Below are 23418 nucleotides of genomic sequence, written 5' to 3' on the forward strand. Positions count from 1 at the left end.
TTACTGCCTGCAGCAGGATACCCGACGCGACAGTCGGTTCGGGCAGTCAGTTCTTCAGAACCTGTTTGGGCTTTAGGATCCAACTCCACCCCCCGAGGGCCCTGTTTGTTCTGTTCCAGGCTGCACTCTCAGTTAGTTGGTAAATTTTTTAGGTCAATCTCAGTTATGTCCTCGCCGTTGCGAGGCCCAATTGACCATGGTTCTTGTTTTGAGTGAGCCTGGGGGCTAGGGATACCCCATCAGTGAGAACAAGCAGCCTGCTTGTCCTCGGAGAAAGCGAATGCTACATACCTGTAGAAGGTATTCTCCGAGGACAGCAGGCTGATTGTTCTCACAAACCCGCCCGCCTCCCCTTTGGAGTTGGGTCTTCCCTTGAAGTGTATTGTCTTGCTACATACTGGACTGGCCGGCTCGAGCCGGTTTCGGGCGGGAAGACGGCCGCGCATGCGCGGTGCGCGCGAGGACTAGCAAAGGACTTTGCTAGTGAAGTTTCCGATTGGAGGGGCTGCCGTGGACGTCACCCATCAGTGAGAACAATCAGCCTGCTGTCCTCGGAGAATACCTTCTACAGGTATGTAGCATTCGCTAAATCACTGTTGAAAGTCCGATAATGAAATCCAGAATGGACTTCAAATTTCCCTTCTGGAATTAGGTAACTTAGCTTGTGGGTAAGGCAGATCATTCATCAAGAAGGTAGGATGATCATTTCCTATGTCTTACTTTGTGGTGGGAAGGGTTGTGAGAACCTTTTTCTGTGCTGTTAATCCTACTGGCTGTTCTTGACAAATGTGATGGTGAGGAGAGGCTACACAAGAGGAACAGGGAAGAGACTGCAGAGAAAGAAGGAACATTTGAAGGAGAGTAATGAAAAGGGAATGAATTTGGCAAGATGGAGATTGTTATTCTCCCTTGCTTCTGATGGCACCTAGGAACTGCTAATACTTTTTCCAGCCCTGCATATGGAACGAGTAACCATTGCATTTTTCACTGTATAACAAATATTGCTGTATGTGTGGTCTGTTTGATAACTGTTCTCTATCTCACTCTGAGAGAAAGAGAGATGGTATTGAGAATGTGTATTGATTTGGAATGGAGTAAAGGTCACAGTTTTGTGTTTCTCTGATGAATGTCTGTCTTTACCCATGTGGGGGGGGGGGGGGGGGGGGGAGAATGATGGTTCTACAAGTTCTCTGTTCCTATGCCAAAAAAGGTAACAATCCTGTATATCTTTGAGGGAAAGGTTAGTGGTTGTGTTTTCTGGAGGAACACCTAGCTAATTGTGGTTTTAGGATCACAATGAGTATGCATGAGAGGCATAGGCCTCTGCTATATGCAAATTTATGTTTTTGGGCTATTTGAACCAAAAATGTTTCAAAAATGGAATTGAGATCTGAATGAAAAAAACAGGAAGCAGCATAAGCACTGGCATCTTAGATGCAAAGCATTGGTGAGGAAGGCTAAAAAATAATTTGAAGCAAAAACTCATAGTAAATCTTTTCCAGGTATATTAGAAGCAAATAGCCCATGAGGGAGTCAGTAAGATCATTTAGGTCAGTGGTCTTCACTAACTTTTAAGTTGAGGCCACTTTGGATCCAGATAAGCTGATGGAGAGCCTTCAGATATCTTCCCAGTGCCAGGCCGTGACTCTGTTTGACCAGCATGTGTCAATGACATCCATCTCCACTAGCCCACCTTCAAACTTTTCACTGGGGGTCTCCTCAAGGAGCTGAGCATTTCCAAATGCATTCTCGTTGTCTGTTGAGAATTGTCTTGTCCTTCAAGCATGCAGCTCTTCCTCAAATTCACTTCCCTTTCTGTTGTGAACATGGTTAGAGAGGCAGATAACAGGAAGAAAAAAAAAAAAAGATGAGGGCCATCCTAGAGGTCTGTAGGGGCTGCCATTGGCCCTCGGGCCTTGCATTGAAGAACACTGGTTTAGGTTATCAAGGGGTAAATGGGGCACTCAGAAAGGAAAAGGCCATAGCATAGAGACTAAATGAATTCTTTGCTTTAGTCTTTACTGAGGAGGATGCAACATCTACCTGTGCCAATAATGGTATTTAAGGTGACGATACAGAGGAACTGACACAAATCTCGGTGAACCTGGAAGACATCTTAAGCCAAATCAACAATTTATAGAACAGTAAATCACCTGGACTAGATGATATACATCCCAGGGTACTGAAAGAACTGAAAAATAAAATTGCTGATCTACTATTAGTGAACTTTAATCTGTCCTTAACATCATCCATGGTACCTGAAGATTGGAAGGTGGCCAATGTAATGACAATTTTTTAAAACATTTACAGGGTGATCTGGGAAATTACAGACCAGTAAGCCTGACATCAATGTGGGTAAAATGATAGAAACTATTAAAAAGGTCAAAATTACTGAACATATAGTCAAACATAGTTTAATGGGACTGAGTAAACATGGATTCAGCACAGGGAAATCTTGTCTTACCAGTTTTTTTGAAGACATGAATAAATATGTGGATAAAGATGAGCCAGTTGATATAGTGTATGTAGATTTTCAGAAAGCTTTTGACAGAGTCCCTCATGAGATACTTCTGAGAAAAGAAAAAGGCATGGGATAGGAGGAAGTCTTCTGCTGTGGATTGGAAATTGATTAAAAGATAGAAAATAGAGAGGTTTAGTGGCCAAGTCTCTCAATGAAGAAAAGTGAATAGGAAGGTGCCACAGAGATCTATCTGTACTGTACCAGTGCCTTTTAATATATTTTGTAAATGATCTGGAAATGGGAATGAGGTGTGAGGTGATTAATTTGCAGGTGACTCAAAACTATTCCGAGTTATAAAATTGCATGCGGACTGTGAGACATTGTAGGAGGACTTTACAAAATTGGAAGACGAGGTAGCCGAATAGCAGCTCACATTTAATGTGGACAGATGCAAAGTGATGGACACTGGGAAGAATAATCCAAATCTTAGCTACATGAATCTAGGTTCCTCATTTGGAGGAGTTACACCCAAGAACTCATGATGTCTTTGTGGAGAATACATTGAAATCTTATGCTCAGTGTGTGGCAGTTGCCAAAACAACCAGAATGTTAGGAATTATTAAGAAAGGAATAGAGAACGAAACAAAAATATTAAAATGCCTCTGTATTGCTCCATTAGGGCAACCTCACCTTGAGTACCGTGTGCAATTCTGTTTGCCATTTCTGTTAATGATACAGTGGAATTAGAAAAGCTACAAAGAAGGGTGACCAAAATGATAAAGGGGATGGAACTCCGCTCATGAGGAAAGGCTTTGGAGAAGAGACGGCTGAGGGGGTTATGATTGAAGTCTATAAAATCCTGAGTGCAGTGGAACAATAATAACTGCTATTAGAGTAGATATGGAGAAAGCCACTGCTTATCCTTGGGGTTGGTATCACTTGAATCTATAAGTCACATGAATGGAAAATAGACGCATTTCTTGAAAGTTCAAGATATAAGTTGCTCCTTAGTCTGTCACCGTTAACCATGTGTCTCCTAATGAGTGCTCACATATGGGTACACATGATTGAATTGAAAGAATAACGAACATTAAAAAAAAAAAAACATTATATAAGTTGCTCCTGAGTACAAGTACATAAGTACATAAGTACATAAGTAGTGCCATACTGGGAAAGACCAAAGGTCCATCTAGCCCAGCATCCTGTCACCGACAGTGGCCAATCCAGGTCAAGGGCACCTGGCACGCTCCCCAAACGTAAAAACATTCCAGACAAGTTATACCTAAAAATGCGGAATTTTTCCAAGTCCATTTAATAGCGGTCTATGGACTTGTCCTTTAGGAATCTATCTAACCCCTTTTTAAACTCCGTCAAGCTAACCGCCCGTACCACGTTCTCCGGCAACGAATTCCAGAGTCTAATTACACGTTGGGTGAAGAAAAATTTTCTCCGATTCGTTTTAAATTTACCACACTGTAGCTTCAACTCATGCCCTCTAGTCCTATTATTTTTGGATAGCGTGAACAGTCGCTTCACATCCACCCGATCCATTCCACTCATTATTTTATACACTTCTATCATATCTCCCCTCAGCCGTCTCTTCTCCAAGCTGAAAAGCCCTAGCCTTCTCAGCCTCTCTTCATAGGAAAGTCGTCCCATCCCCACTATCATTTTCGTCGCCCTTCGCTGTACCTTTTCCAATTCTACTATATCTTTTTTGAGATACGGAGACCAGTACTGAACACAATACTCCAGGTGCGGTCGCACCATGGAGCGATACAACGGCATTATAACATCCGCACACCTGGACTCCATACCCTTCCTAATAACACCCAACATTCTATTTGCTTTCCTAGCCGCAGCAGCACACTGAGCAGAAGGTTTCAGCGTATCATCGACGACGACACCCAGATCCCTTTCTTGATCCGTAACTCCTAACGCGGAACCTTGCAAGACGTAGCTATAATTCGGGTTCCTCTTACCCACATGCATCACTTTGCACTTGTCAACATTGAACTTCATCTGCCACTTGCACGCCCATTCTCCCAGTCTCGCAAGGTCCTCCTGTAATCGTTCACATTCCTCCTGCGACTTGACGACCCTGAATAATTTTGTGTCATCGGCGAATTTAATTACCTCACTAGTTATTCCCATCTCTAGGTCATTTATAAATACATTAAAAAGCAACGGACCCAGCACAGACCCCTGCGGGACCCCACTAACTACCCTCCTCCACTGAGAATACTGGCCACGCAATCCTACTCTCTGCTTCCTATCTTTCAACCAGTTCTTAATCCATAATAATACCCTACCTCCGATTCCATGACTCTGCAATTTCTTCAGGAGTCTTTCGTGCGGCACTTTGTCAAACGCCTTCTGAAAATCCAGATATACAATATCAACCGGCTCCCCATTGTCCACATGCTTGCTTACCCCCTCAAAAAAATGCATTAGATTGGTGAGGCAAGACTTCCCTTCACTAAATCCGTGCTGACTTTGTCTCATCAGTCCATGTTTTTGTATATGCTCTGCAATTTTATTCTTAATAATAGCCTCCACCAAGTATGGCACTACTTATGTACTTATGTACTTATCAAGATTGTCTCGACCACCCCTCAAGATGAAGCGTTGGTAGAGCCTACTGGGAGTGGTCCTTGTCCAATTCCCACCCAGAGAGGAAGGATTTGACCTCGTCTTCATCGGTGCCAGGGGAGTGTGATACAGGATATCAGATGTAGGCTGAAGTGTCTCAGCATCTCTCCCCTTCAAAGCATAACACCAAAAGCACTGAGACACCAAGGTCACAAGTGTCCTGAAAGCACCTCTGGAGACGTGTTAGGCGGGGAGAATCTGATAGGTACGGACGGGGAGAGGGATCTTGGGGTGATAGTATCTGAGGATCTGAAGGCGACGAAACAGTGTGACAAGGCGGTGGCCGTAGCTAGAAGGTTGTTAGGCTGTATAGAGAGAGGTGTGACCAGCAGAAGAAAGGAGGTGTTGATGCCCCTGTATAAGTCGTTGGTGAGGCCCCACCTAGAGTATTGTGTTCAGTTTTGGAGGCCGTACCTTGCGAAGGATGTAAAAAGAATTGAAGTGGTGCAAAGAAAAGCTACGAGAATGGTAAGGGATTTGCATTACAAGACGTATGAGGAGAGAGACTTGACCTGAACATGTGTACTCTGGAAGAAAGGAGGAACAGGGGTGATATGATACAGAAGTTCAAATATTTGAAAAGTATTAATCCGCAAACGAACCTTTTCCGGAGGTGCGAAGGCGGTAGAACGAGAGGACATGAAATGAGATTGAAGGGGGGCAGACTCAAGAAAAATGTCAGGAAGTATTTTTTCACGAAGAAGTAGTGGATGCTTTGAATGCCCTCCCGCGGGAGGTGGTGGAAATGAAAATGGTAACAGAATTCAAACACGCGTGGGATAAACATAAAGGAATCCTGTTCAGAAGGAATGGATCCCAAGGAGCTTAGCCGAGATTGGGTGGCAGAGCTGGTGGCGGGAGGCGGGGATAGTGCTGGGCAGACTTACACGGTCTGTGCCCTGAAAAGGACAGGTACAAATCAAGGTAAGGTATACACAAAAAGTAGCACATATGAGTTTATCTTGTTGGGCAAACTGGATGGACCATGCAGGTCTTTTTCTGCCGTCATTTACTATGTTACTATGTTCAGTGCCATTGGAAAGGTTGAGCAAGCCTCAAAGGGCCCTAGACCCCAGTTCTAATACCTCAAGTGACTCAGGAGGAGGTTGACATTGCTATTATGTCAATGGCATCCTTCAAGGAGTAGCTCATGCAGAAGTTTGAGAAGCAAATGGAGCATTTCTTTGCTCGGCATGGTGCTGCAGCCTTGACAGTTTTGATGACGAAAGCAGGAATCCAACTGATACTAAAGACTTGTGCCCTGCCTGAAATAGAAACCTCAGCACCAAGGCCTGAAGGAAGCTCGGAGCAGAGATTGGCCTGCACCATTGCCCATTTCCAGTGCATTAGCATAGGAAGCTTCATCGAGGCAAAGGGAATCCTTGGTATTTTGATGCCATAGCAGGCCTAATCATTCTGTAAATGTAGTACAAGACAGGCAGAAACTCAGACCAGACTTGACTAACTGATCCTTTCGATGACTCTGAGTCAGAGCGCTCCTGGAATCTGATGAAAAACCAGGGAGCTTCTTGGAGAAGAGGTCCATTGGCTTCCTTCAGACTCCTCCCCCACTACATGAGAGATACAAATCCATGCCAGATGAACTGTTTCACTGATTTTATATGAGAGATGACTAGGTCATCCCATTTTAGTTAGTTGGAGGAGGAGACCAGGACAGAAACATTAGATGTCCTCTAATTCCTTGACTCCACTCTAAGGAAATTATGACTGTGCCCATTCACAGAATCATAAAGGGCACACAGATGAGAATGTGGGGACCCCACCTCTCTGTATCTGCAATTAATAAGAAGGTCAGCTCCGAGTCCAGAAGGCTCTGGGATTTGAGACGTAACAGCTTCTTCATTATTCCATAGTAATCAGATCCTCTCTCAAAAGAGCAAAGATTTCTGACTCCCTCCTCAGTGACCCCTGGGAGGGACGCTTGGACATTGTTTTGGGAAGAGGTTGTTTCAGAATACTATGCTCTTGTCTCACGGAGTATCCCATCAGCTCTTCATGGGCAAATACTTATGGAACATAGTGCACAGTGTTACGTAGTTTGTGGACATTCTTCACTCTTTCTAAAGATGTCTGGGGAACACCACTCATTAGTAACCAGAGGGAATAGGTGTGTAGAAAATACATAATCTGAGCACACTGATATTTTTGGTATGACATTGAGAGTTTCTGCCATGGGGATTGGTACTCACAGACTCACCTGGTTGTAGGCCTCAGACAAGATGTGCAGGAGAAGCTTGCTGACAAGCCATGGCATGGAGAGACACTCTTTGGAAATAAGGTTCAGGAAGCTGCAACTTTCATCAAGCAGCATAGTGACATCCTTAAAGTCTCTCCAGACCCACTTCCAACCCAGCCGCTGTCACGTACCTGGAACATCAGATGTGGAGGCAGAGCATACACTTCTCTCTTCAGTTCCGGTTAGACGCGCCTACACTTTGGGCGCGCCTGCTCTGACATCAGATGCCTTCACTTTAAAACTAGGAGTTTCCCTCCTCTCTTTCCCTCAGCTACTTCTTCCTGGTATCTGGTGCGTTTCTGCTGTGATTATTCCTGTTTTACCTGGTGTTGACTCTGTGCTTTAACCTGACCTTTGCTGGATTGCTGCATGCCCTGACTCTGTGCCTGGACCTGACTTCACTGGCTTGCTGCCTGCTCTGACCCTGTGCCTGGACCTGACTTTGGTGGATTGCTGCCTGCCCTGACTCTGTGCCTGGACCTGACCTCTGCTGATTAATTGTCTGTCTCTGTCATCTCCTGAGTCCTGCTCTTGTCCCACTTTCCAAGTTCTGCTGGCCAGCTGAACCCAGGGGCTCAACCGCTGGGGAATGGTGGTCGCCGCAGGTGAAGCTTGGGGATTTCTGACTGCTGGTTTTCGGATCGGCACAAGGGCTCACTCCTTTCCTGGACATTGTGGACATTCCTTCAAGAGGTATAAGAGTGGAGGGTAATGGATATCCTGTTAGATTCAAAGATGTAGATATCCTTTACCCTCCCATTCCTCCCAGTCTCAACACAGTTCTTACTCTTTCCCAGAAACCAGATGGTCCAAAAGTCCCAGCTGACATTGCAGCCAAAGCCAGGGAAGGGGTTTTGACTGCATCTATGAGAACATAGCCTCAGTTCTGTATCTCTTCTAGGTAGCCCCTTATTACCTTAACATATGGGGGCTAATTTTCAAAGCACTTAGCCTTCCAAAGTTCCATAGAAACCTATGGAACTTTGGAAGACTAAGTGCTTTGAAAATATGCCTCATGGTATCCTATCCAGACTATTTTGAGATCCCTTCTTCAGTGGACAGACCAGCCTCCAGATTGCCCACTGAGAGCATCAAGGCTAAGCTCTCAGCACCAAGAGTTATTGCAGTTGAGCCTGTTCCACCATGGGAAAGAGTGCAGGGATTTTAATCCAAAATATTTTCTAATTGTGGTTCAGGATTCCTTAGGCTTCCTTATTCCATTTCTTTTATTCTTATGTTCTTCAAAAAAGGGACTGGCTGTGTTCTCTGGTTCTATCTCACATTTAGATTCATCCAGGCCACAATAAGAAACTGCAATTCATCATAGGGAAACATCATTACTAGTACTGGACCGTGCAGGTCTTTTTCTGCCGTCATCTACTATGTTACTATGAGGCATATTTTCAAAGCACTTAGCCTTCCAAAGTTCCATAGGTTTCTATGGAACTTTGGAAGGCTCAGTGCTTTGAAAATATGCCTCTATGTTACTGAATACTGCCATTTGGCCTTGGGTCAGCGCCCAAATATTCATGAACTGTTCAGTTGTCAGAGTAAATCTGTGCAGACTGGGGTGCACATGTTTCCCTATTTAGACAATTGGATGATCAAGCGCACAGTTCGGGAAGGGAGACACCATTTGGATGTTAGAGATCCTAGGGTTCATCATAAATTATCCCAAGTCACATCTAAAACCAGCTCAAAAATTGGAATTCATAGGAACCTTGCTAGGCATGACTTAAGCGGCTGCCTTTCTTCTACAGCAAAGGATAAGCAACTTGATTCCCACTGTGGAGGAAATCCAGGAGAATCGGAAAATATAGTTGGTCAAATGTTGAGGATGCTAGGCCACATGGAATTAACCGTTCACAACACTCCCATGTAATGCCTCGATTTGAAGCAAACTCAGTGGGCTTTATTTACCCAGTAGACTCAGTCCGCAGGGAACCTCCAGGACATCATATTTATTATTAGTCCTCTGTGGGACTCAGTGCTGGCAGACAAACCAATCCAATTTGGCAAATAGAATCCTCTTCTAAATTCTTCCAACACAAGACACTAACGACAGGCATCAAAGCTGGGCTGGGGAGCTCATTTGGATGGGCTTCGCACCAAGAGTGAAAGGTTTTCAGAGATCAGATGTCTAACAAGGTCATCCTGGTTCAAGTAGGCAACCAGGTATCCATGTATTACATAAGCAAGCAGGGAGGAACGGAGTGATACCTTCTGTTTTGGGAGACTGTCAGAATATGGAAATGAGCCATTTCTCACTGTATACATGTATTACATAAGCAAGCAGGGAGGAACGGAGTGATACCTTTTGTTTTGGGAGACTGTCAGAATATGGAAATGAGCCATTTCTCACTGTATATGCCTCAGAGCCACATATCTGGTGGGCAAGGATAATGTTCTGGTAGAGAAACCATGTCAAAATCCTGTGAATTCAGGCGCAGTCTGTTGGATAACGAAGTTGTCTGCGGGATCATTCGGGAGTGGGGAGCCATTCCGTTCAACAAGTTTTGTTCCAGGATATGCTTGCATGGCAAACTAACCTCAGGTTCCTTCCTCCTACTTTGGGAGGATGGTCTGTACATGTATCCTCCAATTCCCTGCATAGCAAATACCATTTTGAAGCTCAAGCATAATTGTGGAACCATGTTTCATCTGAAATAAATGTGGTTCCCTTCCTGTTGGACCTTTCCATCGGGATTCCAATGAGTCTGGAGTGTTTTCCAAAACTGATCACAGCTTGGATGTTGAGAAGTTACATTGTCTTCCCTGAACTTGCCTGACAGTGTCTTGTTGGCTGCCAGAGTGGATTCCTGTAAGAGGTCATATGGGTTTAAATGGAAATGGTTTGCCGTCTGGTGTGAGGGCAAGACCATAGATCTAAAGACCAACTCGATAAGGGTTCACCCTAGTTCATATGAGTTTATCATCACTGGATAAAAGGTAAACCCGTCTCTGTTCAGCCTTTAGTTCTTTGTTTTTTGCTACCTTTGAAACTTCCTGTGGCATGGGACCTCAACATTGTTCATACCCAGCTGATGAAAGCTCCTTTTGAGCCAGTAGGTACCTGACATTTGAAGTACCTGATCTGGAAGGTCTTATTTTTGGCAGCAGTTATTTCAGAGCTGTGTCTTCTATGATTCAGCTATGTGCTTGGGTTGCTGGTTGTTGGGTTATTTTGTGTTTATTTAAATGTTTAAGTAATAAAAGGTAACAGACGTTTGAGACAGATGATTAATATGAATGAGAATGCTATTTCCATATAATGCGTCCTTGCCATAAGCAACTAAAAATTGCAGAACAGGGTTATTTTTTGAAAAAAACGTTTTGCCACATTTTGAGCACTCCTACATTTTTGGTAGTTGCATATTTGTGGAATGTTGTTTTCACCTTTTATTTGTTCTGACCAAAAACATCGGTGTCTGCCTTTGCAGCACAACTTGTTATTTCCCCTTTTTCTATTGAAGACAGCCTGTAGCTAGGGATTCATAGTCCTGCTTGTCCTTGGAGAAACCAGTCAGTTACTTGTAATAGGTGCTCTCCAAGGACAGCAGGACTTGAATCCTGACAGGCTTCCCCAAACAGCTAATAATGCCTTGAGGAGGTCCTGTGTGACAGCAGCCGGCATGCATGCATGGAGAGACAGCCAACACTTCCAGAAAAAGTTGCTGGAATACTGTTTCCTGTGCTTGGCTCCATTGGTGACATTATCCATGACCGAGGATTCAAGTCCTGCTGTCTGAACATCTTCCTATGAGAAAGTAACTTTGTTTTTCACTCTCCTTGCAGGTCTCTCAGACAGACTGGATTTTCTTGAAGAAGATAATTCCACCCACCTTGGAAAGAAGCAAGGTGCAGCAGGTCCACATGTAAAGAGAGGGTACGAGAAGAGCATTTTTAACTCTTTCGATATTCTGCATGGGGAAAGTGGAGGTGTATAAGCCTCCAGTGAAGCCCCATTTAGAGTACTGTGTGCAGTTCTGGAGACTACACCTTTAAAAAGATATAACCAGGATGGAGTCGGTCCAGAGGGTGGCTACTAAATTGGTCAGTGATCTTCATCATAAAGCATATAGAGACAGACTCGTAGACCTGGAAGAAAGACAAAAGAGAGGAGATATGATTAAGACATTTAAATATCTCCATGGCATAAATGCACAGGAGGCAAGTCTATTTCAGCTGAAAGGAAGCTCTGGATTGAGAGAGCATATGATGAAGTTGAAGGGGGATAGACTCAAAAAAGATTACAAAAAAGGGTGGTGGATGCGTGGTATGACCTTCCGGTAGAGGTGGTGGAGACTAGGATAGTTTCTGAATTCAAGATAGCATGGGACAGGCATGTTGGATCTCTTAGGGGGAGAAAGAGATAGTGGATGATATAGATGGGTAGACTGGATGGGCCATATGGCTGTATGTGCTTTCATTCTCTGTGTTTCTAGTCCTCTGGGAATACTTCCAACTCTAAAAAAAAAAAAAAAAAAAAACATTGAGAATGTCAGCCAGTAGAGCCACCAGAACTTTCCTTTAGTACCCTCAGAAAATCATTCAAAGTCTGTCTTACTTCTGTTCCTCTTTCTATTTGTCTTCTACAGTCCTACTCCCAGCTCCTCGTGTGCTTTATCCATATCGGCTTCTACGTATTCCTGTCCTTCACCCTGGAGTCTCACAATGACACTTTTGTACTTTCTCCTATTACTGACGTACCTAAAACATGTCTTGTCTTCCTATATTAATCTGTTGGCTTCTTTGCTTTCTTGATTAATCTTAGCTAGTCCACATATTGTTGCTAGTCTTTCTCTTTCTGTTAATTCTTGTAGTTTATGAAGGCTTACCCCTTTTTCCTTGCCTTTTAAGGTGAAATTAGGCCTTACCTGCTAATTTTTATTTATTTATTTACTTATTACATTTGTATCCTGCACAATTCCCACTCATCGCAAGCTCTATGCGGCTTACATAGTAACAAATCACAAAATCATGAAGTTAACAAAATCACAAAATTATGACGTTAATAAAATCATGAAGTTAACAATGATTTAAAGTATTATATAAAAATAAAACATAATTAGACTAAGATAGGTAATAAGGAGTGGAGAGATAGTGAGGCAGGGAAGAAGAGGGGAGAGAAGCAGGGAAAAGGGAAGGAGGGAGGGGAGTAGGAAAGGGTACAGGGAAGAAGAAAGGGAAAAGAAAAGTAGGTAAAGGATAAAGGGGATGATTTTATGGATCAAGGTAATAGCCTTAAAACTAATTCGTTCATTAATAGGGAGCCAGTGAAGATTCATGCGGAGGGGTGCTGCACTCTCAAATCTAGACTTTCCAAATATAAGTCTAGCCGCAGTGTTCTGGGCAGTCTGAAGTTTATTCATAATTTTCTTTCCTCTAGATCCTCCAGACCGTTCAAGACGCTTGGGTTATGCACTCCTACCAGCAGAGTGAGAACACTAAAACTTCTTATACAAGTAGCCTGTGCAGACCTTCTACTAACCAGTAAAACAGTAACAAAGCAGAGGAACAAAACACCTCCACCTAAACAAAACCACTGAATCCACATTCAGATCTCCTCCCCTTAAGATGGGGGAATTCAACTGTCCGAAGACCTGAATTCCTCCGACCTGTGCAAGTAAACCTTCAACACTCTGCGCATATCCAGTTTCGCCAAACAACGCTGAGAAACATCCCCCGTCCGGTCCCCCAAGACCGGCAACGAAATCACCTGATTGACATGAAAGGAGGATACCACCTTAGACAAAAACGAAGGCACTGGACGCAGCGAAACCTTTTCCTTAGAAAACCACAGAAACGGAGGCCTACATGAAAGAGCCTGAAGTTCCGAAATCCGGCGAGCCGACGATATAGCTACCAAAAAGACTACCTTCATAGTAAGGTCTTTTATTAAACAAGACTCCAAGGGCTCAAAAGGAGAACCTGCCGAAGAGTCAAGAACGATATTAAGATCCCACTGAGGAATTACCGGCCGCTGAGGAGGACAAAGCAACTTCACCTCCCCTCAAAAAACGGACCACATCCGGGGAAAACGCAACCAACCTGCCCTGCACCTTACCCCGAAAACACGCCAAAGCAGCCAGCTGCACCTTCAAAGATGACAATGAAAGGCCCTTCTCAAAACCATCCTGCAAGAAATCTAAAATGCACGACACAGAAGCTGTCGAAGGGACACACGCCCGATCCCCACACCAATCTTCAAATATGCGCCACACACGCACATAGGCCAAAGACTTACACCCTGTAATAGAGATCCAAGTGTGGGTTCTCTAACATTTACAACCCAACCTAGAAACCCCAAACGGGCCTACCAGACTGAGTACACTGCACAGGCCGCACACATCTACCCTCTGCTGAGACTGAGAAAATACTGGTTAGTAGAAGGTCTGCACAGGCTACTTGTATAAGAAGTTTTAGTGTTCTCAGTCTCCCTCTGCTGGTAGGAGTGCATAACCCAAGCGTCTTGAACGGTCTGGAGGATTGCTGAGGAAGCTACTAGTTTGGAGAACTAAAACAGCATCTTTTCCCTCTTATTTTCCTAAGAAAAAGGTTCATTGTTCTTAAAATAATAATATTGAACCACACCATCCAGTGATCATTGGAAAACATCAGAATCATTCTCTCCATTTGTAAGTACTAGGGTCCTTTCTGTGTGGGTTTCATTACCAGTTGCTGCAGTGGCTCTCCCTGTAGAGAGAATCCAGGATTTCCCCACTTCTTGATTAGAAGTAGGGAAATCCCTACTGAAACACAGTATTGAAATAAATAAATAACTCATGATGTGGGAGCAGTGGCATAGGTAGAATTTAATGGACCTCAGTCAGAAAAATTGAGATGGCCCAATAGTACCCTTGCTCCCAATGGAATGGGGAGGGGAGGAAGGATGCACATTTCCCAAAGCTGATGTATTATAATTAATAAATTCAGAAAAAGAAAACTTTTTTCTGCCTTTGTTGTCTGAGCATTGCTTTGCTCCTAATATCTCTCTTCTGCTTTTCTGTTTTGTTTTGTTTTTAACTCTCTCCAGGGTCTTCTGTCCTTTTGACATTTCTTCTTTGTGTCCACCTTCAATCTTTCTTGTGTGCCTCCATCTGTCCTGTCCAGCATCTCCCCTCTGTCCCTCTTCTCCTTCCAGAGCCAGCATCTGTTTTGTGTCCCTGTCCCTCCCCATGTCCAGCTTTTATTCTCTCCCTTCCCTCCCTTCATTCAAAGTGGTTTACACAGTATATACAGGTACTTATTTGTACCTGGGGCAAAGGAGGGTTAAGTGACTTGCTCAGAGCCACAAGGAGCTGCAGTGGGAATTGACCCGGTTCCCCAGGATCAAAGTCTGCTACGCTAACCACTATTCTCTCCTTCTGTTATGAAAGTGTGTAATGGAATATTTTTGGTTAGCAATCTGAATTTATTGTCTATTTTCTTACATTCCTCTGTGAGCAGATCTAAGTTCTAGCTCCTGAACAATGCTGACAAGCATTGAAAGAGGCCAATAATTAAAAAAATAAAAGTTAATTTATTCAGAAGCAAGTAATAGCCAAAGATGATAACAGTGTAGTTAGAATGTGAGACTTATGAACCGGCTAAGATGCTCGGAGAAATACAATAAAGCTCTGTATATTATTGTAGGAACACTTATCTTCAGAGTAAGCACACACTTTCCCTACAGGCCTAAATTATGCCTCCTAAATTACCCACTAGCAATAACGGAGCTGCATATAACCTGAAAGTGAAGAGGAGTCTTTCACCCTCCTTCTCAGGGAGACTGCAGGTCTGGAGGAGTCAAGCTATGGGGAACTCTGAAGTGGAGCCACAGTGTAGAGTCAGGTAGAGAAGCCCAGCAGAGGATATGAACTGCATAGCACTGGAGCTAGTCAGCTTGGATCTTACAAGTAATCAGATAGCTTGGTGATCCCCAGAGATGTTTTTGTTATACCCCTTAGGCAGAGGCCTTATCACTTCACTCTGTTCCGAACATCCGGACTTGGGTCACTCCAAGAATACCCACCATATGTCATCCATTTTGCAGTTCTGGGAACCCTGGCACCGAAAGTCTTATTACATTACCTATTCGAGGAACTCGGAGGGCTTTATTGCCATAGTGGCTGAAAGTTATCTTTGCCCTCAGTTCATGTTCTGACGCAATACTAGTCAGGAGGCACATTATCTGAGTGGGCCACAAGCAGCTCCTGCTAAAAAGCAAATTCAGGCTAAAGTTCACTCTTCTCTAAGGCATAATCTGTAGAACAAATTTCAAGAGGTTGTTAAGCTCTATATTACAGCTATATAGGCAGGGGTCTAACCCCTACAGTAGACAGATGCCGAGGTGGAGAGACCCCGGGCCTTTGCATGGGAGGGATCCTGGTCCAGGAGCTTAGTGTTTCAAGATGTCAAGGGGGACGTGTGATATGATTGTCTTTCCTCAGAAACCTACATCTTAGTAATGCATATTTTTCAGGCCCAGTGCCAAGAGGCGCTATAAGGATCAGAAGTTTGGCTTTGGTGGAAAGAAGAAAGGTTCCAAGAGAAACACCAAGGAGAGCTACAATGATGTATCTGGATTCCGGGCCAGTGTGGCACACAACAAGAGTTCAGGGAGACCTACAAAGAAGGGGGCCTCCAAAATAAGACACACAAAGGTGAGTGGGTTGTGTGTGCGCTTGCAAAAATGCAAATATGAGTGAGATAAGTGCACTGTCTGTATGTAAATGTGCATGTAATAATTTGCATAAGGGGATGTATGATGTGTAAAATAACTTGCACAAGAATGGAGCGTGACTGAGTAAGAGTAAGTATATTGAGCCAGAGTTGGAGGGTGGAAGTGATATCATCAGTTGAAGATGATTGCCTAGTCGGTGATCTTTGGCAAGGCCTTCAATAACATAGCTAGTGATGAGCAAACTGTGCCTACCCTCCCAAAGTTACAGTAAGGAGCAGAATCCTCCCTTGCATCACAATAGTATATTAAAATCCTTTATACACTGGCCTTCATTAAAAAAAAAAAAAAAAAAAAACACCAAAGCAGTTTACAGCACAGTAAGAGACTACAAAATATAAGAAAAGAATGTAAGTAAATAATGTAATTCTTGTATTCTGCTCCCACTTAAAAAGTAGTTCAGACAATTAGAACAAGGGTAAATGGTGGAAAAAATGGTCAAGCTAATTGCTAAGTAACATGTTAAATGACTTCGATGTTATAGTAACCTATGTTAGACAAGCACACGGAAAACATGTTCACACCCCAAAGTAATGTTGTTTGTTGATTCTTCAATAAAAACTATTGAACTTTAAAAAAAAAAAAAAAGTAGCTCAAGAGGCTGACCAAGATGGCGTTGGAAGCGGTCGCGTCTTCCGAGCTCTGAGAGAAAATTTCTTCTTTTTGTTTTTTCTTAAAGTTTTTTCTTACTATCTCGATGCCTAAAAGAAAGGGGAAAACCAGGGGAGGGTATCTCCTCAACCCCGGGTACTCCATCTCTGAGACAGGCACAGATTACGGCATTCGCGACCACGATTCACACTAAGGACGTTCCATTAGCTGGAGCGGAGGGGAGCTCCGGCTTGGAGAGCGAGATTTCACTCAGTCCACGAAGTCCAACCAGGAGGCAGGAGGAGGCGGGAAGTCGACCAGGAGAGCGACGCAATACGCCGTCGGAAGAAACGGCGGTGGTACGCTTGGAGGAGAGTCCTCCTCGGTCTTTGACGCTACCTCAGCCCAGGAGTCTCTCCTGGGAAACTGACCTCCAGATTACCACCGGGCAAGTAGGTGAAGGAAATCTCGCCTCAGAGCAGCAAACAGTTGCGATGCAGGAGGAGGAAACGCGACGACCTGAGACAGCCCTTTAGACTCCCTGTGAACTGCTATGGAGTTATTGCACAAGGTATGCCTTGCTTTTGTTACAAAAACAAATTCAAACACTGAAAGAATAGATTCTCTTCAATCTCAAATTAGTCTTCAGGAATCTAACTTTAAAAAACTTGAGACGTCCTTAACCCAAGTAAAGGAAATGGAGACTAAATTTCTTTTAAATTCTGAGATGGTACAACGAAAATTGGAGAATTTAGAAAATGGGGCTAGAGCTCTAAACTTGAGACTATTGAATTTTCCATCTGTTAAATACTCCCCAATTAAGGAAATATTTCATAGATTCTTAAAAGAAATTCTCCATTATTCAGAAGAAGCATTTCCTCCATTGCAAAAGATTTACTATCTGCCCAATCGAGAAAACAGCTCAAATTCAAGATATTTCCTCTGAAAGTTTGGATGTCTCTGCTATTCTCGAATCTTCGCAAGAAATAGTAGACTTTCGGTCTACTTTGTTGGTCTCGTTTGTCTTTCTTCAGGATAAGGAGGCAGTTTTACGTCTTTTCTTAAAACAAAAAGCTCCTGTGTCCTTTATGTGGGAGAAAGGATTCAGATATTTCCGGATGTGTCCAGGGGCACACAGGAAAGAAGGAAGAAATTTCTTTCTATTTTATTTATTTATTTATTTTATTGCATTTGTATCCCACATTTTCCCACCTATTTGCGGGCTCAGTGTGGCTTACAATACATTGTAATGATGGAAGTACAATTTGTTACAACACAATTATGGTTACATTGTGAGGAGTTAAGTTAAAACAAGGTCCAGGTATCGTTAAGGGGAATGAAACAGTGGGGAAGAACGATTAACAATAGAAGAACAACTGATACTGGTAGGGCAACAGAACATTAGCAGTAGAACGTTCTGGCTTAATATATTTTTACCTGTAGAATTGAGGTTTAAATGTGTTAAAGTTACGGGGGATAATAGTACAGTGGAGAATGTATTGATGCATTGTTAACAGTGTGTGTGGACTTTGTGTTTTGATCTTTTCGATAGGCTTTTTCAAAGAGATGAGTCTTTAATAGTTTGCGGAAGTCGGTTAGTTCATAGTTCGTTTTCAGGTTTCGTGGTAGTTTGTTCCAGAATTGTGTGCTCATATAAGAGAAGGTTGATGCGTGCAGCACTTTGTATTTTATGCCTTTGCAATTAGGGAAGTGGAGGTTGAGGAAAGTTCGGGATGATCTTTTAGCGTTTCTGGGTGGTAGGTCTATTAGGTCAGACATGTAGGCTGGGGCTTCACCATGAATGATTTTGTTGGCTAGTGTGCATACTTTAAAAGTGATGCGTTCCTTAAGTGGCAGCCAGTGTAACTTCTCTCGTAGGGGTTTTGCACTTTCGACAAGAGACTCTATCCTTGGGAATTAAGTTTCAATGAAGATTTCCATGTAAATGTGTTTTACGCTTAGATAATATGATGTATCATTTCTTTGAACCAATTCAGCTACGAGCATTTATAGATGCAAGACTCCCTAAATGTTAACAGAGAAGTTTAAATAGAAGTTGGAAAAGAAATAATAATGTGTAATCATAGCCTCTGATATCCATCTGTTTGTTAATATAGTTTATTACTTTGTTTTTTTAAGCCTTATCCTCTACTAAGGCAATATAGTCAGTCTCCCTCTACTTGTGGACTATTGCAGGACTATGGAATATGGTTGGGGGTAATGCTCCTCAAAAATAGCTTTTCCTGATAACTAATGGCATGTTACTTGACAAAGTGCGCTTTGGAAATGTATTGTAAATGAATAAATAAAGAATTTAAAAAAAAAAGTAGTTCAAAGCGGTTTACAACAAATTAATAGAAATTATTATTTATTGCATTTGTATCCCACATTCCCCCACCTATTTGCAGGCTCAATGTGGCTTACATAGATTTATTAACATTGTCATTTCAGGATATCAGATACAGTTAGTAATGTGTAACGATCAAGGAAGGGAAGAGAGAAGAAGGAAGAGAGTGATTAGGGTAGTTATAGAGGTGGGCGTTCATAATTGAGTGGGTTGGTGAGGTGACTTCTAAGAACCATAGGTAGAGCGGGCTAGAATAGAGGAGCATAGAAACAGAGAGATGATTTCAATATTTTCTTGTACTTAATACCAACAAAAGATGGTAAAATTAAGCAAACAAAGGATAACCACCCAGAAGGGTGGAGATACGGTAGTTTCCTACATAAAAGGATGCAGAAGCAAGGCGTAGGAAGGGTAGGCTCTTCTCATGAACCGGAGGAGACGTGTTATGAAAAACAAGTCTTTATTGTAAGAAAAACCACAACGACTCAACATAACTGTGTTTCGGCGCGCCATGTGCCTTCCTCAGGAGTCTTATGATGTATAGCTGATTGTGTGCAGCAATGATATTAATTTAAAATATATATATACATATGTTTTCACACAAGGTATAAATATCGTCCACTGTCAGACAGAGAAGCGGCTTTGACACTCCGGTGTACTTCTCTGTCTTGACAGTGGATGATAATTAATCCTTGTGTGAAAACATATGTATATATATTTTTTAAATTAATATCATCGTTGCATACAATCAGCTATACATCATAAGACTCCTGAGGAAGGCGCGTGGAGCGCTGAAACACAGCTGTGTTGAGTCGTTCTGGTTTTCCTTACAATAAAGACTTGTTTTTCATCACATGTCTCCTCCGGTTCTTGAGAAGAGCCCTACCCTTCCTACTCCTTGCTTCTGCAAAATTAAGCAAAACCAATCTCTAAATCATGAAGAACCTCGTATAAGAGGAAAAGAGATCAATTTCAAAATATATTGTAGAGAGGAATCATCAAATATCTTGTATATTAGACATGTCACTTTAAAAGTTGCTCTACATTGGATGGGATGCCAATGCAGAAACATAGTAACATAGTAGATGACGGCAGAAAAAGACCTGCACGGTCCATCCAGTCTGCCCAACAAGATAAACTCATATGTGCTACTTTTTGTGTATACCCTACCTTGATTTGTACCTGTCCTCTTCAGGGAACAGACCGTACCAATCTGCCCAGCACTATCCCCACCTCCCAACCACCAGCCCCGCCTCCCACCACCGGCTCTGGCACAGACCGTATAAGTCTGCCCAGCACTATCCCCGCCTCCCAACCACCAGCCCCGCCTCCCACCACCAGCTCTGGCACAGACCGTATAAGTCTGCCCAGCATTTTCCTGCCTCCCAACCACCAGCCCCGACACAGACCATATAAGTCTGCCCAGCACTATCCCCGCCTCCCAACCACCAGCCCTGCCTCCCACCACTGGCTCTGCCACCCAATCTCGGCTAAGCTCATGAGGATCCATTCCTTCTGAACAGGATTCCTTCATGTTTGTCCCACGCATGTTTGAATTCCGTTACCGTTTTCATTTCCACCACCTCCCACAGGAGGGCATTCCAAGCATCCACCACTCTCTCCGTGAAGAAATACTTCCTGACATTTTTCTTGAGTCTGCCCTATCATATCTCTTAAGACCTAAAATCAACAGCTGCTGTCTTCTGCAATAGCTGAAGTTTAGAACGCAATTTAACAGAAACTAGTAAAAAAGGCCCGTTTCAGAAAGCAATGAAACGGGTGCTAGCAAGGTTTTCCGCAATCAGCGCAATCGCCGGTATCAGAGTCCTGCTCCCCGCTCCCATGTGCTGCAGCGCGCGCGAGCTTCTCGCCTACCTGACAATGTCCCATGGTATCGGCTGCAGGAGAGGAGGACGCAGACTGTTGGCCCTCGCTGGCGCTCCGTTCAGATTCCTGGGCAGGGGGAGGAGTAGGGGAACACGCTCCATGTGTTTCACTACTCCTCCCCCTCCACATTGGACACTCGTGGCTCCTCCTCTGTCCCTGACGTTTCCCTACTCCTCCACCTCCACATTGGACACTCGCTGCTCCTCCCCTCTCCCTGACGTCACGATCTACTCCATGAAGGACACCACCACCGGAAGCCACCAGGCAGCCTCAGAACGTTGGAGGTGAGCTTTATTATATAGGATAGGTACATACAAAACATTGCAATAATCCAAGTGACTTAAGATAAACGATCGTAACAAAATGACAAAATGAGAACTGTCAAAGTATCATCTAATGCAGCTTAACTGTCATAGCTTTAAAAGAAAAATACGAGTAAGGGAACAGTCTAAAATAATTCCCAAAATCATTGAAGAAGATTCGGATTTCAGGCTCAAATTAATTGACACATTAATAGAATCAGGAATGAGATTGGCCTTTTGAGCTGGCCACAGTAGTTTTGTTTTATCAGTATTCAGTTTGAAACCATGAATGGAACTGTGATGTTGAATTGTATCTATGCATTTAACTACCTTAGATGTCATCGATGCTCATCAGCAGATACCAAGAGCAACATGTCATCTGCATAAGAGTAAAAATAGACTCTCGAAGAAGAGAAACCATAATCCATATCAGTCATATATATGTTAAATAAAATTGGCGATAAAGGCGAGCACTGTGGGACTCCAGAGGGTGGTAGCCATGCATCAGAAGACTCATCTTTCATCATAACTGAGTACTGTCTATTAATCAAAAATTCTTTAAACCAATTAAAAACCACACCAGAAATACCAATTGAGTTTAATTTAAACAGCAAAATGTCGTGGTCCACCCTATCAAATGCTGCAGTCATATCAAATTGCAGCAAAGCCATAGCCTTTGCCTCTTTTCTGAACCCAAACTGAAAAGGACTAAGACCAGAAACCAAGGGGCCCTTTTACAAAGCTGTGAGAGGGGGTAGCACATGCCAAATTGGCACTATCGCCGAGATAGTGCATGCGCCCAGCAGTAATTCCCAGTTTGGGGCACACCAAATCCCACAGTAGAAAATATTGTTGTATTTTCTACTCCAGGGCACGTTCCTGGCGATAATCGGCAGCGTGGCCATGGTGTTCTGCATGATTAACACGCAGGTATCGCGTGAGCTCTTACCTCTAAGTCAGTGCTGGTGGTAAGGGCTTAGACCGTAAATAAATGTGCGCTAGTTTTGATTTTTGTGCATGCCCATTTCTCAGCCCGTTAAAAAATTGCCTTGTTCCCAGCCACGATAAAATTGGCATAAAAGATGCACCCACAATACCGCAGGCCACTTTTTTACCATGGCTTTGTAAAAGGACCCCCAACTGAGAAGTGACAGTGGATTCTGATAACTTAGCGAGAATCGGAATACTGGCTATTGGGCAAAAGTTAGCAGGTATCCTGGGATCAGCATTAACTTTTTTTTAAAATAGGAGTAAGGACAATATCACCCAAATTAGAAAGGTAATCACCTAATCTAAAAAGTGAATTCAAAAAAGATGTGATACATTCAAGGTGGTGATTTCAAAATATAAGCTGGACAGCTATCTAGCATATGTGACTCAGACATCAGTTTTGATAAAAGAGGAGCTACCTGATTTTCTGTAATGGCTTGGAGGGACTCCCATAGTTTATGTTGAGAATTTAGGGGTCCCAAGCCCCCCCCAATCTGACTCCATCTCTAAATAGCACTAGTACTGGGGTAATCAAGGAGTTATTGCCTCTAAGGGAGACGTTAGGTCTAAGGAAAAGATACCAGCCTTATGACAAACTGGATTTAGGTTACAGGTTATACAATGCATTTATACTTACAGCCTTTCATCATTAAGTGAAGCCCACAAATCATCATTTGGAATGAGGAGTTTATTTGCCAAGGTATAAGTCAAATCAGTGATTGACAACAGGCATGTACAATTAATTCATTATAGGAATATGATAAGCTGCAAACAGGTGTTAATTATTTGCTAATCTTTTATAATTTCTTTTACCAATTAGAGGTTTTACAAGGGAAAGCAATTAGGTAATTTGTTAATTCTGCTGGACACATCGGTTTCCCTTGGAGAGAGAGTGGCAACCCTTGTCTCTCTAACTTAAACCAGGAAATACCCTGATTTTTATAGATGCCCTCAGGATATGGATAATATGACAGTAGATATACCTGATTGGATGTATGCTAATGTCATGGTTGTCACTGATTGGCTCATGCTAATGAGTAGCTTCTATCTTGCTAACATGGTTTTGTCTTTCTTAAGCAAGACCCTGCTCACAGGAAAGTCTCCCTCCTCTCTTGGACAGCTAGTTCCCTATTTTCTTTGCACCTGCTATGACTCACTCATTTCTCAACTTGTTTTTCTAACTTACATTAGAGAAAATTCCACTTTGTA

At 43.0% G+C, this 23418-nt stretch overlaps 1 protein-coding gene across 2 annotated transcripts in view; it reads left to right on the forward strand.

Moving 5' to 3' along the window:
• The window catches only part of EBNA1BP2 (EBNA1 binding protein 2), a 119106-nt gene that overhangs the window by 87410 nt on the left and 8278 nt on the right, over window positions 1-23418 (forward strand). For both annotated transcript variants that reach the window (XM_030206933.1, XM_030206934.1), the window contains exons 8-9: window positions 11166-11256; window positions 15835-16015. In XM_030206933.1, the coding sequence (XP_030062793.1) occupies window positions 11166-11256; window positions 15835-16015 (272 nt within the window). The remainder of the gene's footprint in view (window positions 1-11165; window positions 11257-15834; window positions 16016-23418) is intronic.

The sequence above is a fragment of the Microcaecilia unicolor genome, chromosome 6 (assembly GCF_901765095.1).
Source record: "Microcaecilia unicolor chromosome 6, aMicUni1.1, whole genome shotgun sequence".
In the NCBI taxonomy this organism is placed as follows: Eukaryota; Metazoa; Chordata; class Amphibia; order Gymnophiona; family Siphonopidae; genus Microcaecilia; species Microcaecilia unicolor.